This window comes from Paramormyrops kingsleyae, chromosome 9 (assembly GCF_048594095.1).
Source record: "Paramormyrops kingsleyae isolate MSU_618 chromosome 9, PKINGS_0.4, whole genome shotgun sequence".
Classification (NCBI taxonomy): domain Eukaryota; kingdom Metazoa; phylum Chordata; class Actinopteri; order Osteoglossiformes; family Mormyridae; genus Paramormyrops; species Paramormyrops kingsleyae.
Window position 1 is genome coordinate 23873878 of NC_132805.1, and position 12708 is coordinate 23886585.

At 43.3% G+C, this 12708-nt stretch overlaps 2 protein-coding genes across 2 annotated transcripts; one reads left to right on the forward strand and one right to left on the reverse strand.

Annotated features, from left to right (window-relative positions):
* Positions 1–1309: 1309 nt before the first annotated feature.
* LOC111854832 (serine protease 1-like) lies at positions 1310–4023 on the reverse strand. Its single transcript, XM_023833244.2, has 5 exons — positions 3976–4023; positions 3602–3755; positions 3263–3522; positions 1677–1813; positions 1310–1545 (listed from the first exon to the last, which is right to left on the reverse strand). The coding sequence occupies exons 1-5, from the start codon at positions 4013–4015 to the stop codon at positions 1387–1389; spliced, it is 750 nt and encodes a 249-aa protein (XP_023689012.1). The 5' UTR covers positions 4016–4023; the 3' UTR covers positions 1310–1386.
* Positions 4024–7770: 3747 nt separating this feature from the next.
* LOC111854833 (trypsin-like) lies at positions 7771–10901 on the forward strand. Its single transcript, XM_023833245.2, has 6 exons — positions 7771–7813; positions 8076–8232; positions 8478–8576; positions 8695–8855; positions 9963–10090; positions 10573–10901. The coding sequence occupies exons 1-6, from the start codon at positions 7774–7776 to the stop codon at positions 10720–10722; spliced, it is 735 nt and encodes a 244-aa protein (XP_023689013.1). The 5' UTR covers positions 7771–7773; the 3' UTR covers positions 10723–10901.
* Positions 10902–12708: the final 1807 nt, after the last annotated feature.

Sequence of the window (12708 nt, forward strand, 5' to 3'; positions counted from 1 at the left end):
TGAGAAGCTGCATGCAAGCTTCACATCACCAAGCATAATGCCAAGTGTCAGATGGAGTGGTGTAAAGCACACCGCCACTGGGTTCTGGAGCAGTGGAAATGTGTTCTGTGGAGTGATGAATCACACTTCTCTGTTTGGCAGCCTTCTGGTGAGACTGGGTTTGGCAGATGCCAGGAGAACTTTACCTACCTGACTGCATTTTGCCAACTGTAAAGTTTGGTTAAGGAGGGATAATGGTATGGGGTTGTTATTCAGGGGTTGGGCTAGGTCCTTTAGTTCTGGTTAAGAGAACTCTTAATGCTTCAGCATACCAAGACATTTTGGCCAATTCTATGCTTCCAACTTTGTGGGAACAGTTTCGGGAAGGCTCTTTTCTGTTCCAGCATGACTGTGTCCCACTGCACAAAACAAGGGTGATTTCAGTGTGAAGAACTTGACTGGCCTACACAGAGCCCTGACCACAACCCCTTAGAGATCCTCTTCTGGATGAATGGGCAAAAATTCCCACAGACACACTCCAAAATCTTGTGGGAAGCCTTTCCAGAAGAGTGCCAGCTGTTATAGCTGCAAGGGGGGGACCAGCCTATGGATTTAAAATGGGATTCATAGAAGTTCCTGTGGGTGTAATGGCCAAGTGTTCCAATATGTTTTTCCATATAGTGTGTGTTGTATTGTGTGTATTTACTTGTAAATTGTGCTTTGAGCATTCAAAGAACTTAACTTTATCTGGCTGTTCCCTCTGACCCACACCCCATGTTTGTCACCTGACCTTGACGAGGAGTCACAACAATGAATAGTCTGGACAGTGGTTTGTGCAAGAGAAAACGGTCCTTTTTTTGTAGTTTTTCCCAGTGATTTAGTTTCTGTAATAAACCCCTCTGTGTCTCAGAGCCACCAGTGGATCATCACCTCTTTATCTGCCTGCACCATGCCTCGCCTTCGTAACAGTATAAGGTAATTGATATTTATGGTTAAGGTCCCTTAAATGTTTTCTCTTTTAATATGTTGTATGATCTCTAAGTATTTTACTCCTTTTTTTAAAAGGAGTTGTGAGGAGTGTCCTGGGGGGGGACAAGGAATACATATAAAAATGGGAGTGAATGTTTATATTGTTCATGGTCTTTTCTGTGTGTTGACTGTTCACTTCTGAATAAAAATATTGATTATAAATAGATTAATGAATTTGTTACATTTGTGCTTTTTCTGCATTGTATGTTCTGTATACTTTCCTTCACATAAGCATCAGCATTAAGCAGAATACCTCTGTCAGAGCTGTTTATTCACTTGGTAAAACAGTCTAAAAAGCAGATTCAAGGAGCAAAAGATGTTTTATTCAGTTGGTTACTGACACTTTGATCAGTGAAAAGTATTTCCAAAACAAAATTTTCAATAACTGGAGTAAGTGGAGAGTATTTCATGGATCCAGGGCAGCAAGGCGCAGACCTTGGTATAGACGCCAGGGTGATCAGGCTGAGCACAGCCATATCCCCACGACACGATGCCCTGCAGCACACCACCGCACACAAGAGGGCCACCAGAGTCACCCTGCAGGGGGATTAACAACAGAGAATGAGAATTGTGTGTGGTACAGATTAACCTCCTATGAAATAGCCTCCTCACCAACCACACTGACAGTTTACGGCAAACTAGATAGTGAGAAGGCAGCTGTCTTGTACCTGGCAGGCATCCTTTCCGCCTTCCAAGTAACCAGCACACAGCATGTTGCTGGTGATCTGGCCTGGGTATGAGTCCTCACACTCTTGCTGGGACACGATGGGTACATCCACACACTGAAGGTTGAAGGGGTTAAATACTACAGGGGGAGGACAGGGTGTACAGAGGATGGAGGGTGAGTCTTATACCTGGCCAAAATAAAAATAAATACACAAATAGAAAGTCTGTGATAGGCTGGTGCACCATCCTGGGATATTCACTGCCTTGTGTGGGTAGTTTCCAGGATAGACACTTGTGACCCTGAATAGGACAAGAATATCTCTAGAATAGGACAAGCGGGTATAGAAATGGATAGATAAAAACATCAAATAATGCCCCCTGAATGAATAGAAGGATGGATGGATAGAAAGTCAAATACTGTAATGGCCCCTGGATAGATAAAGTCAAATAATGCCCCTTCTGGCTGTAGACTATATTTAATTGCTCTGTTCACAGACTGTAAAAAATGTAGAAGGTATAATGCAGTCATTGACAAGAAAACGTTTTAAGTCCAGCCCTGAAGTACGAAGTACTTGACCAAATGTCCACGCAAACGTGAAAGTACCAAAAGTATGGTACCTGGTGCAGTGGGAAAGCGCCCTTAGAGTTCTGCTTTCGATCTTTTACATATGAGTTTCACAAACTGCGAGACACTACATTAGCTGAAAAAATATGGAGCGAGATTAGTCTCTATATTATTGATAAATGCATGTAGCACAATCCGTGTGTAACAGGCACTTCACAAATGTGTTTTATTATCCACACACAAATATCTCTCAACTCGTGTCTTGTCAATTTTAATTTGAAAAATGCATAATGATTTGTGCAGATACCACACAAAATGCACTGCGGCAGCAAATTAATTATCTGGTTGCAGCTGGTATTCTGTTTACCTTCATTCACTTAAGCTGAACAGAGTTTGAGAACATGGTTGAACGTGGTGTACGGAAGTTGTAGTTGAACTGAAATGATCTCATTTCAATTCCGTAGCGCCGGAGCAGCTGGGATACTGTAAGTAGCCATATGTGTGTCATCATAAATACTTGTATTGTATTTCCTATTGTGACATGTGTCTTTGCTCATGTTATACCTGAACCCTGTCCGATTCTCATGTGTCTTTAGCCATTTTATAAATTACCCACCGTGTATGTGCCTCACAGTCTAGCGTCAGACCTGCCTGTGTTTTGTGGGATATGTTTGGTTTGGTAGTTGTATGTGTGTATTAATCGTTTTGACTGCTGAATAGAAGACGCCCCAATAGTTAGATAAATGCTCAGCGTTACTTATGTTGGTGGTTGATGTTGTGGAGTCTATTTAGACGGACTGCTAAATTTGAAAATAGGTATGTGTAACAGGCAATAAACTCAGTATTACACATCCATTCCACACACTTCCAATTCAGGATAGCAGTGGGACTGGAGTATATGCCAGGAATTCAGGCACTACTAGGCATTCTAGTTCTATTAATATTGTAATGCAAATGATTAGGAACATTTCAGCAGCAGTTAGACAACATAGAGTAGACAACACAAGCCAAGTGAAGCCTCACCCTGGTCAGAGTAGATGTTCCCCCAGCCGGACACCACGCACATTTGCCCTGTGACCGGGCAGCTCTGGGGCAGAGCCACTGGCCTCACAAACTCATTGATGGTGACAGGATGGGCCAGCTTCATCAGCATGATGTCATAATCCAGTGTCTTGTAGTCATATTTCTCGTGCCAGTAAATGGCATTGACCGGCATGTACTGTTCTGTCCCCTCATACTCCCAGATGTGGTGTTCACCTAGGATGGCGATCTGGGTAAAAGGACTAATACAGGGGAATTAATTGGCAGGTTGCTTGGAAAAAATGAGTAGAAATGGATTAATTTTAATGGTGTAGTACTCACTTCATCCAGCAGTGGGCTGCAGAGACGATCCATTGGTCATTTATGAGGGAGCCGCCACAGAAGTGATATCCGATGTTAATGGACACCTGCCAGGGCTGTGAATGGACTGGGCACTCATAACCCCCAACTATCTTTTCGCTCAGGGGGCTCGCAGCTTAAAGCAGGAAACATAGAACATGTACTACATTGCAAGAACAGAACCCCAGTTTATCCTCCCTGTTCGTTTTGATGTATGCCACTATTGTATACGTGCAATTTTTATAACTTCGCCTTGTGTGCTGTACCTTTTTGACTATGTGTAGGTGTAGTATATGAGCAATATATCTGGGCTTGAATGTGAGGTTCCAGTGGCTTAGTTTCTGAGTGGGTGTTACCTGCTATACTCAACAGCACAAGTACAATCAGTAAAGTCATGTTTCCACCTGAAGTCTTCGCGGTCGGCTGCAGTCCTCTGCTGTATTTATAGCTGTGTTTATCTGTTGTCATCTGGTTGTCTCCCTCCAAGTCTCTGAAGTTTGTTACTGTTTAATGGTAAATTCACTTGGTGTGACACCTCGCATGCAATGCGAACTCACATGCTGTGTCTTTGGCACCTCTTGCTGGTCCTTGATGTTTTTTTGGAGGTAGTGTTATTATTGTTGTTAAGACTATACATATAGTAATACTTTCCTATTTTCTCATCTGATTTTTGGCAGTTAGTCACTCAGAAATATATTTACTTATATATTCAAGTTCAGGTTGTTCTGCATTTTTTCATGATAATTAACAGGAGACTCACAGAGGTTTCACAGATGATACTGGTCCTAGTAAACTAAACCACCAGGTTTTTTTTTTTTTGGGGGGGGGGGGTCTGTTATTTTTAAAACCTGCAAGCATCAAAAAATGATCTGATCATTTTGCCAGCAATACAGGTGACAGTTATACCAAGATTTACTCCCCCCGCACCCCACCATGCTAGTTGCACTGCTTCAAGGACATTCTCAATGTCAGTGGACATTTGTGTACATTGATAGAAAAATAATTAACCAGGGTTTCCTTGAAAAGTTCCACCTGGCCAGCAAAAAATATATTTTGGACAAAATTGCCACTTGACCATGTCATTGCATTTGGACAAAATATTAGCTCACCCTACAGCTGCAGCTCAGCCCTCAGTGAAGAAACAATGTTTACCTTACGCTTATGCACTACCATATACTCCATCCTACCACTGAGTTAGAAGATGCTTTTATCCAAATTGAATGTGTTACAAATTTATCATACCGAACTGTTATCTGATGGAATAATTAACTTTTGTCCTGTTTTCATTGCTTTCCTGGATTGTCCTGGCACTGTGAAAACTGTCCTGCGTGGTGATGATTCCAAAGACTGTGCACCTCAAAGGACCTGGTGACTGCAAACCGGGGAATCCGATGAAGACCCATAAGTGGGTTTCCCCGCTCACCTTCCTGGTGAGTCACTCAATGGTCCCCCTACAGGTTGCCTAGCAGCTGCACATCGGTTTCTACTACAGAGAGCACTTGCACATCTGGATACAGCCAGGAGTACAGTGAGGGTCATGTTTTTTGACTTCTCCTTTGCTTTCAATACCATTCAGCCAGAACTACTGAAAACAAAGAAAGAGATGGGAGGGCTTGTTTGGACACTAGATTACCTTACCAATAGACCACAATATGTGAAGTTGCAGGACTTTGTGTCTCAAACAGCAGTGTGTAGTGCTGGGTTCCAGCACTGTTCCTCTTCACCTTCCACACAGCAGACTAGCAGATATGACTTGTTTGACATACAAATGTTTTCTGATGATTCGGCCATTGTGGAATGTCTTGAGAACAATAAAGAGAGGGTGTAATGAGGGGTGATAAAGGACTGGTTCTAGGATAACCACCTCCAGCTCAATCCTAACAAAGCCAAGGAGCTGGTGGTGGATTTTCACAGGGCTTGTCAGAATCCAGTCAACCTGGTGACTATCCAGGGAGTGGATATTGAGGCTGTCAGGTCTTATAAGTATGTAGGTGTTTACCTGAACAACAAACTGGACTGGATTGACAACACCAACGCGTTTTACAGGAAGGACTAAAGCTGGCTCTACCTACTGAGGAGATTGTGTTCTTTTGAAGTCCAAGAGGCATTCCTCAAGACCTTTTATGACTCAGTAGTTGCATCTGCAGTCCAATATGGAATTACATGCTGGAGCAAAGGTGTATCTGTGGAGGACAGGACGAGGCTGGACAAGCTGATTAGGAAGGCAGGCCTTTTACTGGGGTGTCCTCTGGACCAAACTGAGAAGGTGGGGGAGAGATCCTTGCTAAACTCTCAGCCATTTTGGACAATCCAGACCACCCCTTACAGGAAACCCTGGGGGGACTGAGTAGCACCTTCAGTGGCAGACTGTTACAGCCATGATGCCTGAAGGGACATTACTGAGGTCCTTTATTCCAACTGCCATCAGACTCTACAACAGCCACTGCTTTCAGTAGGATTGGGACTCACTGTGTCACTATATTACATTACACTACAAAGTATGTGCAATACCTGCGAACAATTGCACATAGATACATGTATGTGCAATTTCAGAATCCAGTGTACACTCAAATGAAAGGTCTTGTACAGTTTTGCAGTTTTGCACTATACCAGAGGTTGGCAATCTTTTTAAAGCTAAGAGCCATTTTATCCTAAATGTCTGACCCAAGATTTACAAAGAGATTTACAAATTGGATAGAGAAGAGGGTTTGAGATACGATTTTTAATGCAATATCGGTATATATGAATTTAACACAAAACAAAACTTCAAGTACTCTCCACTTCACTACTTGTAACTATACTGACCCAGCAGTGCAAAAAGTACTCATCACTCCGAACATAATATGTAAATCGGAAAAATGTAATAATTTTATGAAGACCTGGGAAGCCGTGGTGATGATTTACTACAAAAGGTATATGAAAAAATTAGGAATCTCAATAAACTTTGAAGCCTACATTGAATCTCGGACACTGAAGAAAACTCCGGAAAGCATACCATTTGACCGAAGACATAATCTCATCATAGAGAATGACTTTGAGGAAGATGTAAATTATGCAGTTAAGACATCACAGGAGCGTGCAACGGGCTGTCTCATTCACATATAGCTAAAGAAATACCTAAATGAAAAATAATAATATTAACCCATAAATAAATTATTTATATTCATGAAAGTATTATCATAATATGTTAGGACATGAAAATGTGAATGTGTGTATCATTCTGAGAAAAGCCGCAGCCTCGTGCTCAAAGAGCTGCACATGGCTCCCGATCCGCGGGTTGCCGACCCCTGCACTAGACAAATAGTTTTTGTATTCATGTTTACGGGTTCCCTACAAATTCATGTCAATACGACCTATTGCTTTTAGTTATTTTTTGTTCTAATTTTAATTTATTATTGGCCATGTTAAGAACTGTAACTGTTGTAAGTTACTGTGTCTTATTTCATTTCTGTACTGGCTGCTGCAATACCCAGATTTCCTCTTGTGGGGTAAATAAAGTCAATCTTTTTCTGTTCTTATTGTCATGCAGTGTGTCATAGACATGCCAAAAAAGAAATGATACAGCTTCCCTCTTGTAGTATTTCTGTGTGTGTGTGTGTGTGTGTGGGGGGGGGGGGTTCAGGTACATTACTCATACTGTACATTCATACATTACACATACTCATACATTACTTGGTGGGGATCAGATGTCCTCGCAATGTGATAAAAACCTGTTGTTTTGATGTTGTGGGAGCCATTTTTTCCAGTCTCCACAAGGGGACATTCACTTTTATAAAAATCGGTGACTGCAATCAAAAAACTAAAAATGCCCAAAGTCTTGTATTTTGTTTGGTTACTTGTGGTTAAGGTTAGGGCTGGAATGGGTTATGGTTGTCATTGTTGGGATTAGGGTTTTGCCCAAAGATATGAGTACAGGTTAGAGTGTGTGTGTGTGTGTGTGTGGGAAAACCTCCATCTTCTCCCCTAGCTATCTTTCTGTGGGTGTATGTCCTTGTGTAACACACGGCACCAGCCCCACACTTTGGAGGCTCTTCGGCTGCACCAGGCATTAACCATTAACCGGAGAGCATGAGCGTGAGCGAGGGAGGTCCATACAGCATATGCTGTATATATATTGCTATGATGTGTGCTGCAGTAGGCTTTCACCGGACACCATGAGGCTGCTGGTGTTGTTTGTGTGTGTGGGAGCTGCTGGTAACAGAAAAGCTTATAGACCAGAATAATGACTTGTCATTCAAACTGCTGCAGGGTGTTTAGCTGAAGGGGATCATGCTGATTCGTTAGACTGTGCTGTGTCCACTGTGAATCACTTAAATGCTTATTACAGTAATAAGGCAGCATGCACTAGCCATAGTGATAAATATATGCTTAAATGATAATGCTTTTGTGATACAGGTTGATCACCATAGAGACTGGCAGCGCCGCGTTCCCACTCATTCAGTGTCTCATGTTTCAGGGGCAGTGCCTCGAGAGGATGGCAGGATCATTGGGGGGTACGAGTGCATTCCAAATTCCAGGCCCTGGATGGCCTCACTGAACTATGGCTACCACTTCTGTGGGGCGGTGCTCATAAATGATCAGTGGCTGCTCTCTGTTGCTCACTGCTGGTACAAGTTAGTATCATTTGAAATTGGAATTTGTTCTGTTTAGATGTCCATATCTGTTCTTTTGCTTTTGGTCATTGCCGCTGTTAGGTATTACATGCATCTTCATTCATAAAGTTTTCTGATTTCTTTGTAGATAGTATAAAGTAATTGTATGTGAGGCATTGAAATGACAGTATACTGAAAGTGTAATAAAACTCTAGCTTTTAAAAAGCTAATGAAAAGTCTGTACCCCACACTCTGACTCATTTCAGCCCTTATGCCATGCAAATCATGCTCGGAGAGCATGACCTGCGAGTGTTCGAGGGCACCGAGCAGCTCATGAAGACCGACACCATCATCTGGCACCCAAGGCAAGCACATTCGATGCCAGCCCTCGCTCTTGCACTGTACGGTCATCCAATCCACTGCCAATCACCAATGTTAACTGTAAATTCTCTGATCCCCTTGTCAACCAATCGTCCACTCTAGCTACGACTACCAGACTCTGGACTATGATATCATGATGATCAAGCTGTTTCATCCAGTAACCATCACTGATTCTGTGATGCCCATCTCACTACCAGTGGGCTGCCTGTATGCAGGTGCAATGTGCTCTGTGTCGGGGTGGGGCGACAACAATTCAGAGGCCGGTGAGCAAACGGAGCACTCAACCCCCAGTGTCTCACTCTTTCCCTTAGTTATTTTCTTGTGATGTGGTCCCATTTACATTTATTTGCAGAGATTCACTCTTTGACTTACTGCTTTTGTTGTGAAGTGTACAGAGATTCATTCTTTCCCTCCGTGCTTTTGTTGTGAAGTGATGCCACTTACATTTATGTATGGAGATTCACTCTTTCCCTTAATGCTTTTATTGTGAAGTAGTTCCATTTACATTTATGTACCAAGATTCACTCTTTCCCTTTGTGCTTTTTTGTGAAGTGGCGCCATTTACATTTACGTACAGAGATTCATTATTTCCCTTAGAGCTTTTGTTGTGAAGTGGTGCCATTTACATGTATGTACCAAGATTCACTCGTTCCCTTAGTGCTTTTATTGTGAAGTAGTTCCATTTACATGTATATACCAAAATTCACTCATTCCCTTAGTGGTTCCATTTACATTTGTGCTTTGTTGTGACAGCAGTCATATTGTGTTTCAGAGGCAGGCTGTTTCTTTAACCAACAAAAAAAGTTTTTCAAGTCCCCTCCCCCACCAAAAAATAAATAAATAAAATACTGAAGTTCCAGAAAAGTACCCAGCTGGTTTGATACTTTAGGTGCTGGACATTTGCTACTGGTACTCAAAAGTGTGCTAGCTTAACCATTTCAAAACCTCTTCTAAAGTCAATCCAGTATTTGAAGTAATCATTCAATAAACCTATGAATTTGTTGACTGAACTACTAATGTATCATGTTTGTTTAATCAGTACCTCATAAATGTGTTTAACTAAGTAAATTAATTATGCAAGAGGACTAATGGTGAAATTTAATGAACACGTGGAATGGCTGAGGTGTCCCAGAGGAGAGGGCCAGGAATTGAAATGTTCATCTAGCTATCCAACTAGATATCAGTCACTTGTCAAAATGTGTTTCAGTCTGAGCAAATACATACTTCCTGCATAGATAAATAGCTTTATACATAATTTCCTTTGCCTATTTAAGAGTCTAAGGTAATTAGTGCCTGGTAATTAGTGCCAGGACTGTCTCCTGGGGCTGTGTTGGCATCCTCTCACATCTGATTTCCTGTGTCTTTCCCAGCCACTAGCCTGCAATGCCTGGATCTGCCAATTGTGGATAATAAGGACTGCCAGAATTCGTACCCCGGCATGATCACCCGCAACATGCTGTGTGCCGGCTTCATGGATGGGGGCCGAGATGCCTGCAGTGTACGTAGGGAACCCACAAACCCCATGCCAGTCAGCAGTGCTGAGCACTATTTCAGGACCCCCTCAAACCCCATGCCAGTCAACAGTGCTGAGGCCTATCTCAGGACCCCCTCAAACCCCATACCAGTCACCAGTGCCGAGCAAACCCCAAGCTCCACAGGTGGTGGACTGCATGGGAAATGTAGTCACTCATTTAATGAGCACACACACAAGGGCAGGACTCAGACTCACAATGCTCTTGTCACTCAGGCTGAAGCTGTCATTGTCCTCTTATGCAGCTTACAAGTTCAGTTAGATAGTCCTGCTCTTATCAGGGCCTCCGTCCACCCATGTCTACTCAGTTGTAAGCTCACTTAGTCTAATTAAACAAACTATATCAGTAATGCAGTGTAGATTTACTGCAGCACTTGTTGACAGTCATTACGCTTGCCTTCTTACCCTCTCTTCTGGTCCTTTTCCTTTCTCCCTCTCTCACATTTCAGGGTGACTCAGGCAGTCCCCTGGTATGCTTTGGGGAAGTACACGGGCTGGTGTCCTGGGGTCAGGGCTGCGCTCAGCCTGGTTATCCTGGAGTTTACACCAAGGTGTGTGAGTTCCTACCCTGGATCAAGAACACCATGGAGGGCAACTGACGCACTCCTGTCAGCTTTCCTCCCATGTCTCTCCCAGTTGGCTGACTTGGCCTCTTATCTTGCTAGCTATTGGGTCCATAGTATCACAATTTTACCCTATGTGTCTGTAGTGCTAATAGCATCACACTTTACCCTTTGTGTCTGTGGAGCACTCTTAAAACACAATAAATTTGTTACCAACCCTATCATTGTAAATGTGGTGTCCTCTAAAAAAGAATTTATCTCATAGTCAGGTCAGGTTGGGAGAACCTCGGGATCTCAGCTGGTGACCCTCAAGGCTGACACACAGTCCAGTTCCACACTCCAGAAATGCCCATCTACCTGCTGCAACCAGGTGTCACTTGGGCATCCCCTTGGGCTCTTGAGTCCTCAATACTGAGGATCCTACAAGTTGGATCACTCTTTCGGGAACATGTGCCACATGTCCGTAGTGCCGTAACTGATGCTCCCTCACAGTGCAGCTAATGTGCCTCATTCGGGACTCCCTTGTTCAACACAAAGTCAAGCTAACAGTACCCATGGACTCTCCAAAGAGACACGGTACCGAATGAGTTCTTTCAGGAAGACTTGAACCTGAAGGAAGACTTCATTCTGTGAAGTCTCAGAATGTCACACAGGGCAGCTCAATCAACTTAGTTGAACACGTCATGAAAATTGCCAAAGTCTACAAAGAAACTCTACCGATATTCATGTTTGCGTTTGATGAGAACACTCAGTGCCAGGATGCGGTTGATGGTAGAAAACCAGAATGCTTTGGTCACTGGAAGGCAAGCAAGTGATCATGGATTCTGTTGAGGATGACCCTAGCAAGGGCAGTATCTCCCTGTAGCCACAGTCCAGGCATTTCACCATTCCCATTTCAGATAGTGACAACAATGCTTGCGATGTAAGGAGGATGCCAGAAGTACACCCCGGATACCACAGATCCCTGTGCCCTTCCCTACCACCACCTGGTTCACTGCTCGTGCAGTCTCAGTAAGATTGTGTGGTTCAAAGCTAATCAGAGATTCAGCCTGAAGAAGCATGCACCCAGAGATATCCAACATCCTAGCTGGGGGATCAGCTTTAAAAAGCAGCTCAAAGTTGCTAGCCTAGCAGGTCATAATTGCAGTGTCATCCGTAAGGAGCATTCCATCACCTGCACTGACTGCAATGTCTGAGGAATAGATTCGGATGTGTGTAGTACTTTGATTCCTCTGTAAGTAGGACATGGGTCGCTAAACCATAAATGGTGTCACTTGCTCAGAGTTTCCACTAACAAACGCCTCCTTATCTGCCCTCTGAGCTCTCGCAGCCATCCTTCTCAATTCCCAGTTCAGATTGGAGTTGCCATCAAGCCATGCATAACTCCTCTCGATAATATCCAGGGTGCCCTACGAGATGCACCTGCACCTCCTTCTGGAAACATCAGTAACACCGAAGCAACCCTCAGCAATTTTCATGTCTTATCACAGAAAGTCTCATACATCACACATTAGGATCAGCAGTCACACCCAAGTCTGTAACTTCCTCGCACTCCTTCGCCACACCACCAGTACTGGAATGCTAAGTTGAATGATGCAGCTCAGGGTGCTGGAATCAGGACCCATGTAGCGGGTGACGCCTCAAGACCACATCAGCTCTGATTCCCAACAGGCCTGACCCTACTGGCTCTCTGGCAGTTTCAACACTTCCCGAGGGATTTCCCCTATCCACTTCATGATGCCTGCAGCCTTCCTGTAGGTGCGTGCATCAGTGCTGATCCCATGGAGAGCAGAAAGGTGTCGTGTCTGCTTCTTCGGAGCTGTGCAAAGTCGGTGGCTGAACCGTAAAAGTGACACAAAACAACAAATTCCAGAGATATGTGCCACCCACACGTACAGGCATTAACCACTGATATAATTTGCTTTTATAATAATACTTTATATATAACATTTAGTTAGTTTACAGAGGCATACTGTTTCATGGTATTTCCTAAATTTATCACCAAAACAAATAATACACTAA